The sequence below is a fragment of the Nyctereutes procyonoides genome, unplaced genomic scaffold (assembly GCF_905146905.1).
Source record: "Nyctereutes procyonoides isolate TBG_1078 unplaced genomic scaffold, NYPRO_anot_genome, whole genome shotgun sequence".
Classification (NCBI taxonomy): domain Eukaryota; kingdom Metazoa; phylum Chordata; class Mammalia; order Carnivora; family Canidae; genus Nyctereutes; species Nyctereutes procyonoides.
The window spans coordinates 17487663-17513175 of record NW_026575134.1 but is presented as its reverse complement, the minus strand read 5'-3'; the positions used below and the strand labels follow the sequence as shown (position 1 = coordinate 17513175).

The window sequence follows — 25513 nt, the reverse complement described above, 5'->3', positions numbered from 1 at the left end:
ACTAGAGTTTGCAAAGTTCCTGATGAAGATCCAATAAGGTGCCATAAGGAAGATGATAGAATAATTTCTCACATTCTAAGCATAAATAAAGTATACCCATGTACTAATAAAGAGATAAGTATAAAAGTAAAAGACTTGGGGCATTATAAGCTTATATATTAATGAGCTTATGTAACTGAAGTAGACTCTGGGCCCAGAAATTTAGAACTTCAAAAAATAAAAGAGTAATTCAGAGTCTATATAGCTACAGACTAAGTGTACCTATAATCATGTAACATTATCACAATATATTTCTGTACAATAAGAAAAAAAGGAGAAAGTAAACACCTTCACAAGAAAACATGCTTCCTAATATGAGAAAGCCAGTAAGAGTTAAGAAGGCATTTACTGTTTCCACCTGTTACTTCACTTTTTACAGATTGCCTGTTATGAATTAAATTTTCTCAGTCTACTTCCTTACCTAAATGGTTTCATATTCACAAATGTCTTTTATTCTTGTCTCTAGTGAGATGTCCTGCAGACTTTTCAAAAATAAGCCCTTCCCACCAACTCCAAAAACCGTTACAAAAAATATAGTTTCCTCTCCTCTTCTTTTGACCAAACTCTTCTTAAAGAATCATCTATGCCAAGTGCCTTCTGTCTATTACCTTATCATTCTCATCCCTTAAATTCTAGGTCTGCTTCTAGTCTACTCAGATTTACTTTCCCGGAACATTCAAATATCAAATTCAGTGATATTCTTTCAAATCATTCTTCCCATCTCTCCAAGATTCAACAATATCCTGTTCGTCCTTGATTTTTCACTTCTTTATTAATTCTTGGTCTAATAGTCTCTTGACTGTCATCCTAAATGCTAGAGCAGTATTAATCTTTCTGTAAGTTTTATATATTGTTTGATCATATTCATCCCTTGAGTACACTTCTTTCAAGGGTTCTCAATGCCTCCCAAATAAAATATAATCACTTCAGTATGGAATCCCAAGACAATGCTCTCGAGTACTTCATTCTCTGGTCAATCTGCACTATTTACAATTTCTTATAAAACAGCTAGCCCTACCTTATCTTTCTATCACTTGCAAAGTCATTTCCTCTCTCCCTAAAATACCCTTATCCAGCCCAGTACTTACTCCTGACCTCTTTCTTACCCATTCTTTAAAGACAACTCGTATCAATTCCTTCATTTTGCTTTCTCTCATTTCTCTAATTGGAACTGGAGTCACTTCATTCTAAATTCATACAAAGTTATTTTTTCACTCATAGGATACTTGTATATCATGTGTCCTTCCATATATTATATGAGTGAAACAAGTAACTTTTATATGAATTCAAAGTGAAGTGATATTTTTTCCCCATCACTGTATCCTTCATGTTATTTAATACTTTGCTATAGATGAATATTTAATGAATCCATGAACGAAAAGATTTCTCTCACCAACTGAGATCTGTGGAATTTTTCCTTGTCCCCTTTACAGCCACAGTTTTCCAGAATATAAATACCATCAACTCCTAATCTTGGAAACAACAAATATAAAAATTCTCTCAAGGTGGGACACCTGGATGGCTCAGTTGGATGAGCGTGAGACTCTTGATTTCAGCTCAGATTGTAGTCTCAGGGTTGTGGGATGGAGACCCTTGATGGGCTCACATTCAAGCGTGCAGTCTGCTTGGGATTCTCTCTCTCTCCCCCTGCCCCTCCTGCTCACTCTCAAATAAATAAACAAATCTTTTTTAAAAAGAAAATTCTCTCAAGTTAATAGCAATTCTAAAAAAGGGAGTTTAATGTTAACAATAAACCATTACTTCTAAAAATTCATAAATATGCAATGAAGACTAAATTGGTATAATCACAAAAAGCAAAAATAAAAGCCTTTCAACTTTACTGAGATTTGTAAAGCCATAAAATTCTCTACAGAGACCACAAGTAAGTAAATATATTAACAAATTCATACTTGGAACCTTGGATGAAGTATCGAAATATTCGATTCAGGTAAGTATCTTAAGAACAAAATTAATAATAAAAAACAGGGAGGTAATCAAAATGAAAAAATAAGTGGATTTTTTTTTTTAAGATTTTATTTATTCGAGAAAGAGCAAGAGACAGTGAGCACGCATGAGTCAGGGGAGCAAGAGGGAGAGGGGAAGCAGACTCCTTATTGAGCAGGAAGCCTGATATGGGGCTTAATCCCAGGACCCTGAGATCATGACCTGAGCTGAAGGCAGACACTTAAATGACTGGCGACCCAGGTGCCCCCAAAGAGGTTTTATATGTAAGCAAAACCCAACTATATCAAGGAAAAAAGAAATGAATTTAAAAACAAAACATAAAGTTTAAAAGGCCTAAGTATAATAACTAAATTGAAAACACAGTAAAATTACACAAGTTATATGGATTGCCAAAACAATTTCATTTGAATGAAAATATAAGTTTAATATTATATCACATTTATGCCTAGCATATGTTTAAAAAGTAAAACAGAAAATATCCAGTCATTAGAATACATGTTACTTTGAAATGAAATAGGCATAACAGCCTATTTATTTTCTAGTCACGAGAATGGATAAGAATAGTAATAGTATTAAACAGAAACTGAAAAATGTAAAATAGTAAAAAAAATCAGTGAAGAGAGTCTCATAATGAGCATCAAAGAATTAAATTCCCAAGACAAACTACTCTGTAATTAAATACTAAAGAGAGCACAGTATGCAGAAGAGAGTTAACATAACATGCCTGAGACTGCTAATCTTAGAAAGGCCTGCTCGCAAGGTTGACCCTTGGCTGGCATCTGAGAAACTTGTTCTTTGGGAATGTTCCCACAATTCGCTGATAGGAGTGGATCACTGTACCTAAACTTTTTGTGTCAACGATATTGTTTATGCTGAATACCTGTTTTCCTTCTGGGAGCCTGGAATTTTGGTAGATGCTAGACAGAAGGTGCCTATGTAACCAACATTCAATAGAAACCCTGGGCACCAAGTCTCTAATGAACTTCCTGGTAGACAACATTTCACATGAGTTGTCAGTTCACTACTCAAAAAATTAAGTGTATCCTGTGTGACTCCACTTGAAGAGTACTCTTAGAAGCTTGTGTCTAGAGACTTCCTCCCATTTGCCTCCTCTCTCAACTGATTTCACTTTGTATCCTCCGCTACAGTAAATCATAGCCATGAGTACATCTATATGCTGAGTCCTGTAAGTCCTTTAGCAAATCACCAAACCTGGGGTAGTCTCGGGGACCTCTGATGGACACAAGTAAAATGCATTATTTACATTTAAACCAAACCAAGGCACCAGCATTCACTAGATAGATTTTTAAAGTTTTATATAATCTATCATTCATTTCCTATCTTAGAATGACATGAAATGCAGCAGACATATAGAGAGAAAATTTATTTGTTTGTTTGTTTATTTATTTATATTATTTATTTATTTATGATAGTCACACAGAGAGAGAGAGGCAGAGACATAGGCAGAGGGAGAAGCAGGCTCCATGCACTGGGAGCCCGATATGGGATTCGATCCCGGGTCTCCAGGATCGCGCCCTGAGCCAAAGACAGGCGCCAAACCGCTGCGCCACCCAGGGATCCCAAGAGAAAATGTTTAAATACTTTAAGGAAATTAGACCATTTTGAATATCAATGTTCTTCCCTTACACTAAGAAGTATTTAAAGCACACATTTCTCTAAATCCTATAATTCTTCAAATCAGACCTATATATTTTTTAAAGGATCCTGATAAATAACCGTAACAGAAAGAAGAGCTGTCATAATATGGACCCTCAAAAAGTATGAACGTGTAAGGTTGATAGGGGATCATCCCCCAAGACATAGATACACACACACAGTGGACCCCATACAAACACACATATACACACAGAACCACAGATATGAAAATGCAAAGAGAGAATGAGATACAGAGGAAGGCACACAAAAGCAGCCAGAGAAAATGAGACTCTCACTCAAAAAAACAAAACAAAACACACAGAAACAGATATAAAAACAAATTATGTGGGGCAGCCCGGGTGGCTCAGCGGTTTAGTGCCGCCTTCAACCCAGGGCCTGATCCTGGAGACTCGGGATAGAGTCCCAAGTCAGGCTCCCTGCATGGAGCCTGCTTCTCCCTCTGCCTACGTCTTTGCCTCTCCCTCTCTGTATGTGTCTCTCTTTAAATAAATAAAATCTTAAAAAAAAAATTATGTGTTAATAGCTAATCACATAAAAAAACTTTAAAAAAATCACAAATTTACTGGCATTAATTTCCACCACTAACCTTAGTATACTTTTAGTGTTAAAAATAGAAAAAATAAAAAATAAATTAAAAAAATAGAAAAAAATAGGACAGCGTGGGTGGCTCTGCAGTGCAGCGTCACCTTCAGCCCAGGGCCTGATCCTGGAGACCTGGGATCAAGTCCCACGTTGGGCTCCCTGCAGAGCCTGCTTCTCCCTCTGCCTGTGTCTGTGCCTCTCTCTCTCTCTCTCTGTTTCTCATGAATAAATAAATAATCTTTAAAAAAAAAAAAGAAAAAGAAAAAAGAAAGGCTGCCCAGAAAAATTGGTTCTAATTTCACATCTAATATGGGAATTAATATTTATATATAACTTCATTATCATACATAGAAAAAAAGTAGTAATTAGCTTAGCTATTTTCAACCTCTGGTCTTTATAGAGAATGACTTTGCTTTTTATGCACAGCATTATTTTCACTCTTCCTGACATGAATTACCTACCTGTGACCTTTGGTAAACTACCAATAATCTTGGATATTGGCTTTTTTTAATTCCCATTCCCCCATGCTCACCAGAAAGCTTCTCTGATATACTATAATAAAACTTCTCAAAAACACTATAATCATGAATATCTCTGTTCTTACAACTTCTCACAACATAGAAATGGCTGGAACATATAATTATGCTCAGTATAAGTAGTTGGCAGACATTAATATAAAAGGATGAGCTAAATAAGCTTATGTGTCGGGGATCCCTGGGTGGCTCAGTGGTTTAGTGCCTGCCTTCAGCTCAGAGCGTGGTCCTAGAGTCCCGGGATCGATTCCCACATCGGGTTCCCCGCAGGGAGCCTGCTTCTCCCTCTGCCTCTCTCTCTCTCTCTCTCTCATGAATAAATAAACAAAAATCTTAAAAAAAAAAAAGCTTATGTGTCAAATATATTTGTTCCTTTAAACTATTTCTCATAAAGCACATTATCCTATTTTATGGATTTCTGCATTAATAAAAACTTTCTAGCATGTATTTAATTATGTACACATTTCTAGTCATATTCAATCTGATGCAGTTTTTGATGAAAACCTGAAGGAAATGAGGCTGGTATGGAGTTAACAGAATCTATTTTAGATGTGCAAGTGCTGTCATCAAACAATCAATGCCCAAGTGTGCCATTGCTTGCAACATTAGCATTATTACAAGGAGAAAATTATAAGGACAAAATAAAGGCTGAAAGCCATGAGGCAAAAAAGGGCACACAGTAGTAAGTAACAGTACACGGCCTCCACCAAATTGATTCTGTTGTTGCTACACGATACTATAAACAAAGAGGGCCTTTCCCTGATTATAGACTAGCAGAGCAAACTTTTTATTGGATAATGACAATAGCTAACACTTACTTGGTGCTTATGATAGGACAGGCATTATTTCCCAAAGGAATCATGTTTTATTCATTTAATTATCTATATATTACCCAGGGAGGAGATAATTTTGTTGCTGTTTTGCAATCACAAGATTTAATCTTTCATACACGTTTACAAAAAAGATTCATATCCACTTATTGAATTATATGTGGGCCAAACACCATAGTTAGCACCTCTACCATACTTTACCTCATTTAATCTTCACAACCCTGTAAGTCAGTAATTAAGTTATCATTTACCTCTGTTTTACAGTAAATACATTTTCCCATGGTTATCTCAGAGGTCACTATACTAATTCATTTCCAAAAATATTTTTTCCCTTTATCCTCACTAGGTTTTCAGTTTAGCTCACTTCAAAATATCTCCTAGATTTTTCATCTACTTCAAAGTCAAGGTTACTATTGCATATTACTGAAGCATCTCCCATTTTCTAAAATTATTTTAAATTTTGTTTGCATATGTAATCTCTAGATTCACATATTTCACGTTAATGGTATGTAAGGAATCCAACATTCAATTGAGCAACAGGAATTTTCATCACTGTACATTCCACTGGATAAGAAAATGACTATCTGACTAAACCAGTAAAAAATGACTATTTGACTAAACCAACAGGGTAAAGTTAAGTAAACACTTCAAGCATGAATCATTAGCTTCTGTACAGCACTAGTGTGGCTAGATTTGATTCCTGCCTCAAAGGCTTACACTCTAATTAAACAACACAAATAAAACACATTGTCAAAAGAAACAGAATAAAAGGACCACGAGCATTTACTAAGTAGCCATCCACTTAAGCTCAGACCTATTTCTTCCAAGGTCAAAAGAACTTTACAAAATATAAAATTCTGACAAGTAGAAAATAGAGCTTAAATAAAGTGTGACAAAAAAAAAAAATCAGGAAACATGACAAAAATGAAAATATAGACTCTAATATTCTGTTTGTCCTAAATAATATAAAGTTTATCCAGTTATTTCATTACACATACAGTACGATAGCCTTTTCTTCTTAATGTGGATATAATGGTATATTAACACATAAGTCTAACATCAAATTAATCAAAGTCAGTATGTTCTGACCTGCAAATTCTCAACTAAATAGGGGCAGCTAATGAATTTGTTAGCTGTCTAGCAACCAGACTGCCACTGATTCTTATGTTGCTATCAGAGTAAATTTAAGACTGTCCTTACTTCAATTTCTACCCACATATTCCTTTAAAAAGTTCAGATTTATTGATAGGATTTGTATTATTACCCAACAACCACCCCCTAAGTATAAATAGCAACTGAAAACAAATGTAACAATAGAGAAAAAACAGGAAACAAAAAAAGAGGGCATTCTTTACCCTGCAACACACACACAAAGTAAAACAGTATACCTTCTAATTCAGGTCAAAGTAAAATGTTCCCTCTATGATACCAGACTATGATATGGTGATTATTGTCAAATATTTTTAAGCTCACTTCTTCTACCATCCCTATCTTACTAAAATTGTTTTAGCCTTTTTAGATGATCTAAGTATGGGTAAAAACTAGTAATGCAAACATAGAATTAGATAACCTACTTCAAGGAACCTAATAGTTTAATGAAGCCTAACCTCTTCTACTTTTTCATTACACACAAATGAAGTATACTAAAGATGTTACCATACAGATTAGAACCCCTCACTATTATAAAACTTTCCATATTCTCACTATTAAAGTTTATTGTCAGCAAAATTCAGCAACAAACCTTTATTTGAATCACTAAGCTAAAGTACAATGAGCAATCACTGAATATAGGGACGCCTGTGTGGCTCAGTCGATTGAACGTCTGCCTTGGACTCAGGTCATGATCCCAGAGTTTTGGGATAGAGCCCCGCCCGCATCAAGCTCAGTGCGCAATGGGGAGCCTGCTTCTCCCTTTCCTGCTCCCCCTGCTGGTGCTTGCTCTGTCAAATAAATAAAACAAACAAACAAAATCACTGAATTATAAACTTACTTTTCAGCAAAATCTTTACTTCTCCGTTTTCTTTCTTGATCTCATTCATTACTTTATGCTTCTTCTTCTCTCTCTCTTTTTCTTTATCTCTCTCTTTAATTTTGTCTTTGATTTTATCTGAAAGACAAAACAAAGGAAATATTTAAAACTCTTGTAATTTTCCCCCAAGAACTATACAGAATCTAGAATATACCATGAAAAATCAGAATGAAAAGCAAACATGCCTTTTATTCTTCCTCTCAGGTCTAGAGAAACAGATTTCCAAATTTCCTGTCATATATTAACATGGAACACATAATATATACATCATAAACTATTAAAATTTATCATTGTACATTTCACTCTCAAGATTGTTCTTCTTTAATTCATGTCAACCACAATATTAGACTAACCTCAAGTCACTTAAAATAACTAACTTTAATCAAGATGGTAAACTACAATGGATAAAGTGCTAGCTTTGAAGTTGATCGTATCTGGATTAATACCATAACAATATAAAAATTACTCAATCACAGTTTCCTAACTTATAAAATGGTGGTTATCTTTCTCACAGGTTACGAAAAAATATATATAAAATGACTACCCAGAGCCTGGTACAGATAGGATTGGATGTTAGTTCCCTTACCCTTGTACCTTTTAAAAAAGATAGGACTGATCTGACTAGGTAGTGATAACAGGATATTAAAACAAAAGATATAAGAACTCTAGGAATCATTGATCTGCATTCTAAAAATTCAAATTAAAAAAAAATTTAAAAATTTAAAAAAATAAAAAAAATAAAAATAAAAATTTGAGTTTAAGATTATTTGATGTCCTATTCTTATTCAATCAAGCTACTATGTACCCAGCAAAACAGACGATGTAGAAAAGAATTTCAAAATAGTAATGTAGTCTTTGCTCTCAAAAAGCCTACTATTGAGAAGCACCTAGGTGGCTCAGTGATTTAACATCTGCCTTCAGCTCAGGTTGTGATCCCAGGGTCCTGAGATCAGGTCCCCTTCTCCCTCTGCCTATGTCTCTGCCTCTCTCTGTGTGTCTCTCATGAATGAGTAAATAAAATCATAAAAAAAAAGAAGCTTATTATTGATTACAAAGTCATGATTGAAGTACATCAAAACTGTAAAATATCTTGTAATGTAAAAGAGATTATACAGTACATGCACATATTGCAGAATTTCTTAAAATCCTTCCTTACTTTTCTTTCTATAAATACTACCCTAATTCAGGTCCTAATCACCTCATGATTAGGTTACCGTCTAGATTAGTACTGCCCAGTAGAAATATAAAGTTTACCAGATACATAAATTTGAATTTTCTAGTAGTCAACATTAGAAACAAAAACCAACAGATGAAATTAATTTTAATAATGCATTTTAACCAATAGATCTAAAAATTGTCATTTCAAAATGAAACCAATACTAACAAATTATTGAGACATTTTACATTGTTTTTCACTGTAAGACTTCAAAATCCAGTATATTTTACACCTAAAGCACAACTCAATTCAAAGTGTTTAACAGCTACATGAGGTAGTGGTTACTACACTGAACAACTCAGGTCTAGACTACTTAAACAGATTAACTCTCAAAAACTAAATCCATGTACTTAATAAACATTTTAAAACACTCATTCATATAATAAAAAATACGAATTTGAATAAGATACTTTACCTATCAAACTGACAAAGTGCTTTTATTAAAAGTGGTAATACTCAAAGCGGAAGAGAAGATAGTTATAGTTGATGGTAGAACAAACTCACCAAATTAACAAATATCCACTGCTGAGTATAGGAAAAGGGTTAGGGATACAGAAGTGAGTAAGTCTTCATCTGTTCATAGAAAACTTAAATTCTAGAAATAGATTAAACTGTTCTCCTGCTTCAAGACTAGTTTGCTACTCTTCCTGATGTTCAAAGTCTTTGAAATCCTGTCACAGGCTGTCATCCAGCCATAAAATATTACTCCAAATAGATGGAGCTTACACACATATATAAGTCAGGCTCCCTGTGAGGAGTTTGCTTCTCTCTCTGCCGTGTCTCTGCCTCTCATGAATAAATAAAATATTTAAATAAATAAAAATTATAAAATTATAATATTATTAATATATACACACATTCAGAAATAATACTAAAAGATAATAGTGCAAATTATTAAAAGCGATTTTTAAAAATATTTTATTTGACAGAGTGCATAAGCAGGGGAAGCGGCAGGGAGAGGGAGAAGAAGAGGGAGAAGCAGGCTCCCCATGGAGCAAGGAGGCCAATGAGGGGCTCAATCCCCAAACCCTGGGATCATGACATGAGCCAAAGGCAGATGCTCAACCAACTGGGCCACCGAGGCACCCCCCAAAACCATTATTTTGTTTAAATTCTACACTTAATGTGGGACTCAAACTCATGACCCCAAAATCAAGAATCACATGCTCTACCAACCAAGTCAGTCAGGCACCTCTAAAAGCCATTATTTTTAGATAGCAAGAAGTTTCAAAGTCTCTACGACAGGACCATATTAGTTTCATAAAGTAGGAAAAAGGATCCTAGGATATGCCTTCAGGTATAATATTAAGTAAAGATAAACTGAAGATATAAAGTCATTATATGAAAAATATCTAGAAACAAAAACAATAGCATAGCCAAAACAAGAAGAGTGACTGACAACATAATTATAGTTACCTCCCACCCCAAACCCAAAACCTTCTAAGGAAAGGAAGCAAACACAAACCATCCTATGTATTCACAGCAGAAAAGCATTTTTGTGGGACAACAAAATCTGTTTGCTGTCCCGACCTACACACATCTCAATCTTTCAACCTTTCGCCCTTCCTAGAATTTTTTCTTATCAGGGCATATCCTTTTTCAAAATCTAACTTTAAATGTCTCCATTAAATGTTTCATAATTGGGATCCCTGTGGTTCAGCGGTTTAGCGCCTGCCTTTGGCCCAGGGCATGATCCTGGGGACCTGGGATCAAGTCCCACATTGGGGTCTCTGCATGGGAGCCTGCTTCTCCCTCTGCCTGGGTCTCTGCCTCACTCTCCCTCTCTGTGTCTCTCATGAGTAAACAAATAAAATCTTTTAAAAAGTAAATAAACAAATGTTTCATAATCAGATTACAGATAATATGAAGATGTTGTAACACATGTTTACACGTTATAGGTAAACATTAAAGTGGAAAGCCTAAAAGTTGAGAAGACCTAGGTGCAAGTTCTGCAACTTTGATAACAAACTCTCAGATATCCCATTTCAGCTATAAATGGAGCTTACATAAAGATTAAATAGGAAATAGACAAAAGCATACTGTAAAGATATAAGCCTATGAATGCAGAATATTATCTATGTCTATCTATCCATTATATTGAGCCATAATAAGCATTTTTTGGCTATAACAATATAGAATACCACTGTCTATAGAATCTCAAGTCTGCTGTTACATTATAGTGTATTCACACTCATAAAAGCCACTTCTATATCTTTTCAGAAGGAAAACGGCTCCCTGGCATCATGTTTCCTATAATATACACTGTTATTTAAAAAAGCTGTCATGGGATCCCTGGGTGGCTCAGCGGTTTGGCGCCTGCCTTTGGCCCAGGGCACGATCCTGGAGACCGGGGATTGAGTCCCACGTCGGGCTCCCGGTGCATGGAGCCTGCTTCTCCCTCTGCCTGTGTCTCTGCCTCTCTCTCTCTCTCTGTGTGACTATCATAAATAAATAAATAAATAAATAGATAGATAGATAGATAGATAGATAGATAGATAGATAGATAAAAATAAAAAAGCTGTCATTCTAAAAAAAAAAATTGTCCTTTTTAATTTTTATTCATTTCTCTTCATGACCAAGAATTTGTATGGTTTTATCTTTCATGGTCTAATCTGAGACTCCCGTTGCTCCTTCCTCGGCCCCTCTCTCTGCTTGTGTGTGCTCTCTAATAAATAAAATCTTAAAAAAAAAAAAAAAAAAAGAATGAAGGAAAGGAGAAGGAATAAATGACTAAGTCATTATAAAACTAAAATAAACTATAAATTACACATATGGAAAAATACACATGTGCTAAAGATAATTACTATATGTAAAAGAAAAAAAAATTGATTAAAATAATTTCAAATAAAATAGAAATGGGATTTTCAAACATATACTCAATTTACTAACTTAGCAGTACCTTTCAGATTTCATGCACCCAATATATTTCTATTAAGTACTTATGTGCAAGAGCAAAAAATGACTAATAGTGCTGTACACTAAGTCTTAAAATCAACAATATCATTTGATTCTTACTGTTGGTCCACTATGGAAAACCAGTTCTTAAATAACAAAATTATTGTTTTCATTTTGTTGTAATAAAATTTACTAGTCTCTAACTGTATTAGTCATTATAATAATACAGAGAAAAAAACACACACACACAAATATTAGATGAGTCACTTCAGTAAGGAGAAAGTCATAAAAAGCATTCTTAGAGAATCTTTTCAAGAAATTTTTAAAAATTTTTTAGAGAAAAAGAAAGAGAGAGAGAGAGAGAGAGAGAGAGAGAGAGAGAAGAGGGAAAATCTTAAGCAGGCTCCACATCCAGTGCGGAGCCTGACATGGGGCTAGATCTCATGACCTGAGCAGAAATCAAGAGACAGACACTTAATGGATTAGGCCACCCAGGCACCCCTTTAAGAGATTTATAATACAACAATCCATTTATCTGGAATCTTAAGAATTAATTTGTAGTTTTAAGTAACAGAAAATTGCCACTTTTTTAATCATTCTAAAAAATTTCAAAAGTATATTACGTATTTCCTTGCTTGCAAAAATCTAAGAAATAGGATGGTCTTTTCATGACAAAAATTTAAACTCATTATTATACTCATATTGATGAACTCAAAAGCAAAAAAAAAATGTACCTGTTCAAAACTAAAAAACAGTATTTCAGTATCATTTAATTTTTATTGTCTCAACTATCATTTATCATTCCAAGTATGAGAGGTGACAACTCTAACTTCTGGTGGTCACCAACAGGCTCATTCTCATCTGTTCTGTGCTAAGAAATCAGACCAGGTCCATTAATACCCTACTGTATAATATAATAAGCAGGTTCTCTAGCTTTGTTAGAGCAAATTTCACACTGTATTTTTTCTGTTATAAACTTATCTTTCTTCTTATAATGATCCCTGCTACCACCAGTGTATAGCCTATGTTCCTTAAGGGTAGAGAAGGATCTAGTTCTTCAATAAATGTCTGATTCATGAAACAGGTCCTATGATACAGTAAGAAATTATTGTGTTATTTTTTACAGTACATCGTGACTTTCTTTTTAGGTGCTCTATGTTGGTCTGTATTCATTCTTCCTTCTTTTCCTAGTCATACCACAGCAAGGAAGGAAATTCTTAGTTCCTACAGCCTTCCAAGAGTAGTTCCTCAAATTTATTTCCCTTTTCTAATCGGCCTGGTTGTTTTTGACAAAAAAATCCTAAGATTTAATGAAGCTACTCCTTCAAAAATATTAGGGATCCACAATTTTTCTGTGTAACTCTCAATAAAAACAATTTTCCTTAAAAAGCCATGGAGTAATTTCTTTTTTATGTAGGTCTCTTTTAATAGGAAGAATTCTTACAACATATATCTAAAAAAAAAGAAGAAAAGAAAATAAAAGGAAAAGGAAAAACAAGAAGAAAATAATAGTCCAGGGGTGGCTGGGTGGCTCAAATGGGTGAGCATCAGACTCTTGGTTTCGGCTCAGGTCATGGTCTCAGGGTCTTGAGATCAAGCCCTGCCTCAGGCTCCATATCCAGCAATGAGATTCCTTCTCTCCTTTTCTCTCTGTCCCTGCCCCCTTAAAAAAAAAAACAAAACCTGACCGTTCCTTTGATCTCACAATCCCACTGCTAGGATTTAATAAAAAGGAAAGAACAAGCCAGCACAAATATACATATACAGGAGTCCTCATCTTATATTATTTAGAATTATGAAAAACTGTAAATAACTTAAATGTTTAATAATTGGGAAGTGATTAAATTTGGGTATATTCATTAATGGGAAAATATGAAGATATTAAAAATCATGTTTGAATAACAGTTAATATCATGAGGCAGGGATAATTATCATGAAATATTAGAGGAAAATGGCAAGTTACCATATATAAATGTAAATTTATAAAATGTTACCACATCTGTCATATACATATGTACACCTGTAAATATATGCAAACATATACATACATATTTAGGTATATACATCTGCATATACACCCACACAGGATTCTTAAAGGAAATCATTTAAAAAATAGTTGGACTTTATATAAAAACTAATAGACATAAATATATTTAAAAATTACATAAAAATAAACATGACACAATAAAAATAAATATAATATAAAAAATAACTGGACTTCCCAGTCTTCCCACCCTTGTCCCAAACAGTCAAGTAATCATTCAATCTCAGTCCTTTAGGCAAACATCCAGTTTTCGTTGTCAGGAGAAAATGAACAGGCTTGAAACTCAGGTACTCCAGGCAAGGCAAAGAGTGGAGCTAAAAACAAGCTAACTGTCCTTCCCTAAAATGCTTAAAATAAATTGAATCAGGAAATTAAAAAAAAAAAAACCTTTCAGAATTTAAAAATACAATAGCAATACTGAAAAGCTCAAAAAGTTGGAAGATAAAGTTGAGATAATCTTCCAAAAAAGAGAGTAACAAGACAAAAAAGTGGAAAACAGCAGAAAATATAATGACCTAAAGGATCAGATTCCTAAGGGATTCAGAGATTCAATATCAAATTAATTAAACTTTCAGAAAAAGAAAACAGAATTTTATAGGACAGAAAAATGCCAAAATAAATAAGTATAAGAATTTTTTTCAGAAAAGAGAAGTCACCAAAATTAAGATTCCCTCAAGGGATGAGCACAAAGAATGGAATTCACAGTGGTAGCCCCCCCTTACCACACACACACCAGGCACACTATCATGAAATTTCAGTACACTGGAGATAAAGAAAAGATCCTAAAAGCTCCTAAGGAATTAAAACGAAACAAAACAAAATCAGATCAGATATAAAAGATCAGGTCATAACATGGAATTCTTCAACATGACAGCAGATGCTGGAAAACAATATAAATGCCTTCAGAATGCTGAATGAAAATAATTTTTAATTTGGAATTCTTTAATCTGCCAAACTATCAATCAAGTATGAGGGAAGACATGATCAGACAAGCAAAAATTCAAAAATTTTTACTACACACACATCCCCTGTTATGATATGCTCAAGTAAATTAAGGAGTAAACAAACCACTGCAGAAACTACCTCCAGGAATAAAAAGGAATTGCCAGATTATCTCTTATCACAAAACACAGAGAATAGGACAGAAAACGAAGACGCAATAGACATAAACAGATCTTTCTTGACTTACAAGGGGATTTTGTCTCAATAAACCCATTCATTGTAAATTGAAAACTATCATTAAGTCAAAAATGCACTTAATACACCTAACTTACAAATGTGCTCAGAACACTTAAATTTGCCTGCAGTTGGACAAAATCATCCAACACAAAGCCTACCTTATAATAAAGAAGTGTTGAGCACCTCAAGTAATTTATCGAATATTGTACTAAAAGTGAAAAACAGAATGGCTGTACAAGGACAGAATGGTTTTTAAGTGTATAGGTTGTTGATCCTGTGATCCCATGATTGACTGAGATTATGGCTCGATGCTCCACACAGCATCACCAGATATGTGATACCAATATGCTACCACATGTTGCTAATTCAAAAAGTACAGTTCACAATTCAAAAGTACGATTTCTCCTGAATTGCACTGCTTTCACACTATCATCAAGTCAAAAAATTTTAAGTCATTGCAAGGCAGGGACGATCTGTGTGTAGAGAGGCAATTTTTAACTATTATGAAAATCCAGGGCAGCCCCAGTGGCTCAGCGGTTTAGCACCGCCTTTGGCCCAGGGTGTGATCCTGGAGACCCAGGATCTAGTCCCACATCGGGCTCCCTGCGTGGAGCCTGCCTCTCCCTCTGCCTGTGTCTCTGCCTCTATGTCGCTCATAAATAAATAAATTAAAATGAAAAGAAAATCCAGAATGCTGTACAGAAAAGGATCTCTGACTGTACCGAACAGTATTTGCAAAGTCATAATTAGCACTGATTATTACACTTTAAGTTTTATTATATTACTGGATAGAAAAAAAGCTAGGTTATAAAAAGTGCTAAATCCTATTACTCTCAACAAGAATGCAATATATGTCTACAACTGACCAATCAGAAACTAAAAGGCAGTATGAGCACTTTATTCAGAAATTTGGAATTAAAAGATGAAACTAAAGGAGATAATAGCTGGGGCCAGGGCAGGGAATGCAGACAGTTAGGGACATAATCTCATTAAAAACCTTTCAGTACTACTTCATTTTTTAAAAAAAAGATTTATTTATTTGAGAGAGGGAGAGCACGTGCAAACACAACATACATACACACACACACACACACACATGCACACACACAAGTGGGGGGAAGGGCAGAGGAAGAGAATATTCAAGCACACCCCTTGCAGAGCATGGAGCCCCAGGGGGTCTTGATCCCAGGACCCATGAGATCAATGACTTGAACTGAAACCAAGAGCTGGACATTTAAAACTATCAGAGCCACCCAGGTGCCCCTTGATTTTTTTAAATTAAAAAATTTAAATTAAATTTTTTAAATTAAATTTTATTTTTAAAATTAACAAAATCATGGCCTTCCTCTCAAAAACCAATAGCCCCATTCTAATTATGAAAAAAATCAGACAAACCCCAATTGAAGGACATCTTACAAAATGCCTGATCATTACTCCTCAAACCATCAAGGTAATCAAAAGCAAGAAGTCTGTGAAACTGGCATAGCCAAGAAGAGCCTACACAATGACTAAATATAAAGATACTACAGTATCTTGGGTGGGATCCTTGAACAGAAAAATGACACTGGGTAAAAACTAAGGGAATCTGAATAAAGTATGGACTTCAGTGAATGATAATGTATCAATATTGATTCATTAATTGTGACAAACATACCATACAAATGTAAAATTTCAATAAGAGAAAGTGAGGACAGAATACATGGGCACTCTGTAACTTTTCTTAAATCTAAAACTATTCTAAAATTAAGAGCTTACCAAAATTTATATTTATAAAAATTTATAAAGGTAAAACTGAGTTAATTAAAAGAAAGAAATACAGTGCTTACTTCAGCAGCACATATACTAAAACTGGAACCACACAGAAAAGATTAGTATGGCCCCTGAGCAAGGAAGACATGCAAATTCATGAAGCCCTTTCATATTTTTGGGACAGATGGTGGCTGCACTTGTGGTGAGCATGGCGTATGTATAAACTGTCAAATCACTATTTGGTACACTTGAGGCCAATGTGCCACTGTGTGTCAACCATAGTCAAATAAATAAATAAGAAATACCCGAAGAGTTTGTGTGCATGAGACTAATATAGCATTGTGTCAACTATACATATATACATGACACAGACACACATAGTTTGTGTGCAAGTGTGTATACATTCACTCAATGTAATGGACAGACTTCCAAAACACACTCTTAAGTAAAATGAGCAAGTTATAGAAAAACGCATATATTTAGGTTTTTAAAAATAGGCTATGTATTCTTTTCTGTGTGTACATGTACTTATGTATATATGTAAATGCATAGGAAAAAGTCTGGAAAGAAGAACACAAAACACCTAACAGGGTTTACTTCTGTAGAAGGAATAAGAGGAACTGTTGGTTTTTATTTCATGTACTTCTAAATTATTTATATTATTAATTATAATTTCTACAACATAAAGTGATTCATATTACTTATGTAATTAAGTTGTTAGACTATATCTCTTTCCTGCAATTAGAACTGATAATTATATTCAGGTTTTTGTTTTTCTTAAAAGATTTAGAGTCACTTAAGATTTATCAGAAGAGATAAGAAAAAAACACTTCAAAATAAAACCGTGAATAAATATATAACCTAATACACACACATAATGAAAATAATACTCCTGGGGATTCCAGGGTGGCTCAGCAGTTTAGCCCCTGCCTTTGGCCCAGGGCATGGTCCTGGAGTCCTGAGATAGAGTCCTGTGTCAGGCTCCCTGCATGGAGCCTGCTTCTCCGTCTGCCTGTGTCTCTGCCTCTCTCTCTGTGTGTCTCTCATGAATAAATAATATTTTTAAAAAAGGAGAAAATAATCTTCCTTTTTAAAAAAGTCTTCCCTTCATTACAATTGTTAAGTGCACTTCTACTTCACTTTATATATAAACAGTAGCTCAACGTCATGCTATAGTTAACAAAAAGAACAAAAGGAGAAAATATGATACAATTATATGTGTATTCTGAATATGTATATATATACATGCACTACTTATTCAACATAATAGATTTTAAGGAAAAGACAGAAATCCCATACTATATATACCATGACTCATTAAATGAAATATATTTGTAAAAAGAAGGATCTTCATATAGGTTCATTAGATTTTTGTTGTTGTTGTTTTTAGTGTCACGGGGGGCCTGGCTGCCTCAGTCAGTAGAGCAACTCTAGATCTCAGGGTCATGAGTTCAAGCCTCACGCTGGGCATAGAGTTTACACTAAAAAAAATTAAAAAGTAAAAAGTAAAAAAATGAAGAAGTGTCATAAAAATCCACACTACCTATTCTTAATAAGTATTGGTAGAATTTCCTACTAAAGCTTTCAGCCACAATACATTTTTTTCTCTTCTAAAGATCTATTTATTTGAGATAGAGCAGGAACAGGGAGAGGGGCAGAGGGAGCAGGGAGCCTGATGTGGGCTTGGTTCTGGGATCAGGACCTGAGCCAAAAGCAGACACTTAACCTACTGAGCCACCCAAGCATCTTGCCACAATACATTCTTGTGGCACAATCCTCAAATGGGCTTCCTGCTATCACAGTTTTGCCTGCTGTGGGTATGCAGCAGGATTCACACGTAATAATGCAGTCTATGAAATCAGTCTGAACAACAACACTGATATTCCTGATCACCCTCTCCAGATAGAAGTAAGTATACCTATAAATAGATCTGAAAACAAGCAGGACACAGGAGAAAATGAGAAATAATACAGAATTGAAGGGGGAGGTAGAGGGAAAGTAACATTATAAAAATGGAAAGAAAAAAGATACAGTAAAAAGAGGAGTGATGCCTTCTCAGCTTACCCTTTTTTTAATTGGTTCTCACTGCAAAAGACATTAAATAGCCTCTTCCTCAAAACTTCTTCCTACATCTCAGTGGAATTGCACATCCTGACTACTCCATAATTCATGATCCTATCTATCATCAAAACCTGTACAATCTCCTTAGCATCTTATCTTAGGCACACTTCTTTCTTCTTACTCTATACTTGTCTAAGAATGCGCTCCTAGGATTTAAACTATAACTGTTAGGCAAATGAATCCCCAAACTAATATCTCAACCCAACCTTTTAAAAAAGATATTTAATTTATTTATTTATTTATTTATTTATTTATTTATTTATTTATTTATTTATTTGACAGAACAAGCACAAGTCGGGGGGGAGTGGGAGAGGGAGATTTGACAGAACAAGCACAAGTCGGGGGGGAGTGGGAGAGGGAGAAGCAGGCTTCTCACCGAGCAGGGAGCCAAACATGGGGCTCGATTCAATGACCCCAGGATCATGACTCGAGCGGAAGGCCAGATGTCTGACTGAGCCACCCATGTGCCCCTCCACCCAACCTCTTGGCGAAACTTCACCACTTCGTCTCCACAAGAAATATTTAAAACCCTGGGGCACCTGGCTGGTGCAGTCAGTCAGCAGAGCCTGCAACTTTTGATCTTGGGGTTGTGAGTTCAAGCTCCACATTGGACATAGAGATTACCTTAAAAATAAAAATTAAAGGGATGCCTGGGTGGCTCAGTCAGTCTTCGGCTCAAGTTGTGATCCCAGCATCATGGGATCAAGCCCTACATTGGGCTGCCCACAGGGAGCCTGCTTTTCTCTCTCTGCCTATGTCTCTGCCTCTATGTGTCTCTCATGAATACACAAACAAAATCTTAAAAAAATTTAAAAAAAAATAAAAATTAAAAAAATATGAAAAAGAAAAGAAACATTTAACACCAAAATCATCATCTTTCTCATATAAAGGCCCAAGCTCTCCTTTTCATTCCCTGTTTATGTTAATGGCACAACCCCCAACATCTAAATTCAAAATTCTCAGAAACCTTTATACTTCCCACTTCAGATTTTTCCTAACATTCAATCAGTTGGTCAGTTCAGCCTATTCTTCCATTGAAATATGTCCATCTTCCTTTCCCTTTCCACAGCCATCACCATAACTGATTATCTTCTGAAAGAGGGGGATCCCTGGCTGGCTCAGCGGCTTAGCGCCTGCCTTTGGCCCAGGGCGCGATCTGGGATCGAGTCCCACATCGGGTTCCTGGGATGGAGCCTGCTTCTCCCTCCTCCTGTGTCTCTGCCCCCCCCCTCTTTCTCTATCATGAATAAATAAATAAATAAATCTTAAAAAAAATTTATCTTCTGAAAGAAGTGATCTTCATACTTAGTTTCTCTCCTCTCCACCAATCCATTCAGTAGAGTGACCAAAAAATACTCCTTGAAAATACATCTCATCATGTCACTCTCTTCTACTTTAATCAAATGAACAAACCCACCCTATGTCAAAAAGGAAAATCCTCGCAGTATGCCATTCAAAAATCTGTAGAGTCAAGACAAACTTTAATAATTTCTTCTACTACTCAACCACATGTATATGTACACAAGATTCTGGATTATTTGATTCATTACTACTTGTTGTACTCCCTTTAGTTAGAATGCCTTTGCCCATCCCAATTCCTGCCAATCAAAATTCTACACATCCTGCAAGATTCAGCTGAAATTCAGCTTCTCATTAAGGACTCCTTGATCCCTACGACTAGAAATCACCACTGCCTCTTCCTCCTTTTTTATGATTTGAATGCTGCTTCTTTGAAACCTCTTCTACCTGCCATGCTGGATTATAAACTTTTCTGCAGTTTTTATATCTAACACATCTTTGTCTTCTATAGAATCTAGAATAGTGTTCTGCACATAACTGATGCTCAAAACGAATGAAGTTTCCACAGGGTAAAAGAAGAAAAGGGTTAATGTAAATAAAAGCAAATTACTGATAATCATCTGAAGGGTCAGCAAAGAAGTTAAGAAAAAAGTAACAAGAAAAAGAAACAAGATGAGTAACAATACAAAGTGTCTATTATATCCCAGCTAGTAATCTTTCCAATTAAATGATAAATTCTTGAAGTCAAGAAATATAAACAGCTTTCCTCTCTGCATTTCCGTACACAGTGTCAAGCACATAGAAGGCAGTAAGTAAATAAATGTTTGTTGAATCATATGGAAAAAAGTAGAGGACAAACCAGAGAAATAAGGTAATTTAAGAAATTAAACGCTGTTGTAAGTATTCTATAAGACTCCAGAAATCAACAATAAGAAAATAGTAAGAGTATGACAAGAATCTAAGATAGTGTTGAAGCAGGGTAGTTGCCAGAAAGTTTCCACAAATTTAGTATTTTCATAGGAACAAATTAAAGATTTCACCTACTCTCATTTTATAGAGAAAAAAGTTGAGGCCCAGAGTTTCAAGATTTTCTCACAGAGACTAAGTAACATAACTAGGAAAACTCCTAACCAGGTCCCCAAATTTCCAGTTAAAAGCTCTTATGCCACACTTTAGGAAAGAAAACCAAAAAAAAATAAAATAAGAATTCTTTGGATTGCAAATGTTTCATTGTATTTAGCTAATAATAGATAATTCTTAACTTATAATCTGTACATATAAGCAGCACTATTTCTAGCTCTTCTGCACCAAATATTTCCCAGTAGATAGTTATTTAATAGGAAGGAATGACATAGAAATGGGTTCCAGAAACTTGGAAGGCAAAGCAGAAAACCCTTTCTTTCTAATTAAAAGATGGCTGAGATCTGACAGGCTTGAGGCTGATGGTATTTAAAATATCCGACTCCTCCTCTAGAGTTGTCTGTTCATCCATACTGAGGGAAACTAATGAAAGGGTGAAAGGTCCTTATGGATTAAACTGTAAAAACTGATATGTGTTAAGAACCCTGAAATATGAAAGACCCATGCAGTTCAGGTAACTAAGACAACAAGGACTGAGGAATTGCTGAACTGAAGGAGTGTAAGGGAGCTTCTCCTGGTTGTACTTGCAAAGTCAGGAGCTTATGCTAACTGAGCTCTGATGAACCTTTCTCTTTTAGTGTTCTCTGATTCGATGTTTCTGCTTTTTTCAACAAGGGGCAAAATTTAGGATAATGACTCATACAGCAACAACGTCCTATGTTTTGTACAGTAATGCAAAAAATGTTTCTGTCTGAAGATGTTAGAGGAAGTTCAAATTGTATAATACTTATCTATAATACTTATATTATACTTATATTACTTATAATACTTATAAGTATTATATTATATACTTATATTACTTATAATACTTATAATATAATACTTATAGTATACTTATAATACTTATAAGTATAATACTTATAAGTATTATATTATATACTTATATTACTTATAATACTTATATTACAATATAATACTTATATTATAGTATACTTATAATACTTATCTATCCTGCTATTCAGGAATAGGCAGGTTGCTCTAACATATTGAGACCAAAAACAAGGAAGAGAACATTGAAAATGTAGTTTAAGACAGCTGGGTATTATGAAATTCTATATGTACTGTAATACATTGGAAAGAACTCAGGCTTTGTAGTTAGACATATTTAATTTCCAGCTCTGCCACCAACTGACACAAATTACTTACTATGTTAGTGTGTCTCTGTATTTTCATCTATCGAAGATAATAGCCCTTATCTTTTAAAATTTTTAAGGACTGAAGGCAACATCAGCATTATTTCCAACACTACACCCAGGATGTATAACAGGCATTTGACCAAGGTAGCTATCATTATTAGATATAAATAGAATTTTATTAGGAAAGCATCTAGTAACATACTAGCAACATCTAGTGACAAATAGTAATAGTAGTCACAAAAACAGACTCACTAAAAGGAAAACAAAAAAATAAATACTAAATAAATAAAGAAAGAAAATAAAATAAATAAAATAAAATAAAATAAAATAAAATAAATAAATAAGGTAAGGTAAGGTAAGGTAAGGTAGTACCTAGAGGAAAGCCAAGCCAGGAATAACATGAAATAGTGGTCTGGGCTCCCCTTTCTATCATAATTAAAAATTTCAGGTCAGGCTTTCTTCACTGACCAACCATGAAAGATTTGCCTCCAAAACAGCAGTACAATTACTTTTCCTCCTCTCAAAATATTGTAAAAGCAAGATACAAATGTACTAAGGCATTATATTTGGAATCTAGATCACAGACTTAAATCCCCATAGTCACTGAATTTTATACTATAGCTGTCATATAAAATGCGATTCACACACAATCTGGGGCATTCTAGACCTCTAAAGTCAACATTATACAATTACATACGTTATTTAATTAAAATTATACTCTATAATGCAAACAGTAAATCATATAATATTTAGTTATGATAACAGCATATATGGGAACCACTGCTCTTATATACTCTTAATTATGTTTTCATACAACCAATAAAAGTTCTAAATTTTAAAAAGTTATATATTTTAAAAGTATCACTAAATATTGCTCCTATAGGTTCTTTATCTATTTTCAGTTTAGAATGTACTCTAAGTGAAATTTTACACAACAAACATATCTATTAATGCCCTAATATGTATACAGGGAGGAAATGATTCAGACTTCCAAAGCTAGGTTAAAAGAAGCCTTGCTGTTTCTACTCAGGTCTCTTGGAGTCCTGAGATTCCATGTAAGAAATCCAACAATCTTGATGAGATCATATGGAAGGACCCCAAGATGACACACAGAGAGAGACAGACTCAGCTTCGCATTCACTTACCCAAGGGATGAGAAAACACCCAGGTAAGTAAAGCCATCTTGGAATCTAATAAACAAGACCAGCCAACAACCAACCACCACTGAGCAACTCTACTCACCCCTGCATGAAGCAGAATCACCTAGTAAATCCTGCTGGAATTCCTGACCCATTAAATCATCAAATATAATAAAACTGCTGTTATTTTAAGCCACTATGTTTTAAGTTTGTTACACAGCAATAGATGGTATATCCTTCACAAAATCTTAGAGTCCATGAATAAATTGTTTGGGCTAAGTAAGTTATGTATGTACAAAACTTGCCCTGACTTCAGAGAAATGTTAAACAGAATTTGTCTTATAAAACACACTGATGGTTAAAATCAAAAGTGAAGGGCCAGAATGAAGATGCTCAGCAATATATAATGTCAGAACTATAATCAAACATCTTGAAATTATTTTCTTCCATTAGCTTTTAGAGCTCTTTTCCTACCTAGTTCCATGAATGTTATACTTCAAATAATGCTCTCTACCTAGAATTCCTTCATTTCTTTACTGAAATCCTACTACCTCCAAAGGTTCTCTCAAACATCCATTCCTACCTCCTGTATTCCTTTTCCCTTTCTTAATATCTGCCTACTTCCATTTCCACCAGTACCTTCACTATTTTCCATCCATCTTGTGGTATTTAACTTATTGCATTAAACATTATAATTACTTTTTTCTAGTATCCTACTAGATTGTTTAAGGTACTTAAAGGCAGAAGCTTTATTGTTGATTCTGTCATTTTTATTAAAACCTACCACGGCACCTAAGCACTAAAAATGTTTGTCAAGCTAAGTAGTTCTACTCTGCTAACAGAAATCTCAGGTTTCAAAGACAAACACAACACTGAAGTACCACAAAAAAAACAACAACAACAACAACAAAATCACTTCCTGAATATTACAAAGTATCTTATTGTGATTCAATTTGTTGGGATCCCTGGGTGGCACAGCGGTTTGGCGCCTGCCTTTGGCCCAGGGCGCAATCCTGGAGACCGGGGATCGAATCCCACGTCCGGCTCCCGGTGCATGGAGCCTGCTTCTCCCTCTGCCTGTGTCTCTGCCTCTCTCTCTGTGTGTGTGACTATCATAAAATAAAAATAAAAATAAAAATAAAAATAAAGTGATTCAATTTGTTCCTCTGGAGTCCCTGGGTGGCTCAGTCAGTGAAGCATGTGACCCTCAATCTCAGGGTCCTAAGTTCAAGGCCCAAATGGGGCATGAAGCTGAATTTAAAAAAAAAAAAATCTGCTCCTGATTATGAAGAATTGATAACCTTTCACTACTATATAACTACATACCCAATTATCAAGTATATAGAGAAAAACCAAAAGCTTTCTTATATACCAGTAGCAATCTGGAAAAAAATCCCCCCCAAATGAAACAATACCAGAAGAAAACTTATAATCTGTATTAAATATCAATAAATTTTTTGGAAATATAAAAGAATATGAGTAGGTAAAGATATACATGTAGCTTATAAGTATAAAGAAAATTCTGTAATTACAATCTGCCCCTACTTTAATCAATAAATTTAACAAAAGCCCCCAGGTGACGGGGAGGGGGGAAAGAGTGGACTTTACAAAATAATTTTCAACTTAATAAGGAAAAATAATGGGATGCTTGAGTGGCTCAGTGTTTGAGCGCCTGCTTTCGGTCCAGGAATCGAGTCCCACATCAGGCTCCCTGAGAGGAGCCTCCTTCTCCCTCTGTCTATCTCTCTGCCTTCCTCTGCGTGTCTCTCATGAATAAACAAATAAAATCTTAAAAAAAAAAAAAAAATAAGAACAAGGGAACTTTGATCCAAACCTCAAAAACAGAAATTTTCAAAATGCACTACGATCCTAAAGGTAAAACCTAAAACTAAAGTATCTAAAAGAAAACATAGAGGGGCACCTGGGTGGCTCAGTTGGTT

General features: G+C 34.8%; 1 protein-coding gene and 1 non-coding gene across 2 annotated transcripts in view; one reads left to right on the top strand and one right to left on the bottom strand.

Moving 5' to 3' along the window:
• The window catches only part of RSBN1L (round spermatid basic protein 1 like), a 62759-nt gene that overhangs the window by 23647 nt on the left and 13599 nt on the right, over positions 1–25513 (bottom strand). Inside the window, exon 2 of the mRNA XM_055300952.1 lies at positions 7617–7733. Within this exon, the coding sequence (XP_055156927.1) occupies positions 7617–7733 (117 nt within the window). The remainder of the gene's footprint in view (positions 1–7616; positions 7734–25513) is intronic.
• LOC129494453 (U6 spliceosomal RNA) lies at positions 16808–16915 on the top strand. The gene has a single exon (XR_008661347.1). It is a non-coding gene; the product is annotated as a U6 spliceosomal RNA (small nuclear RNA).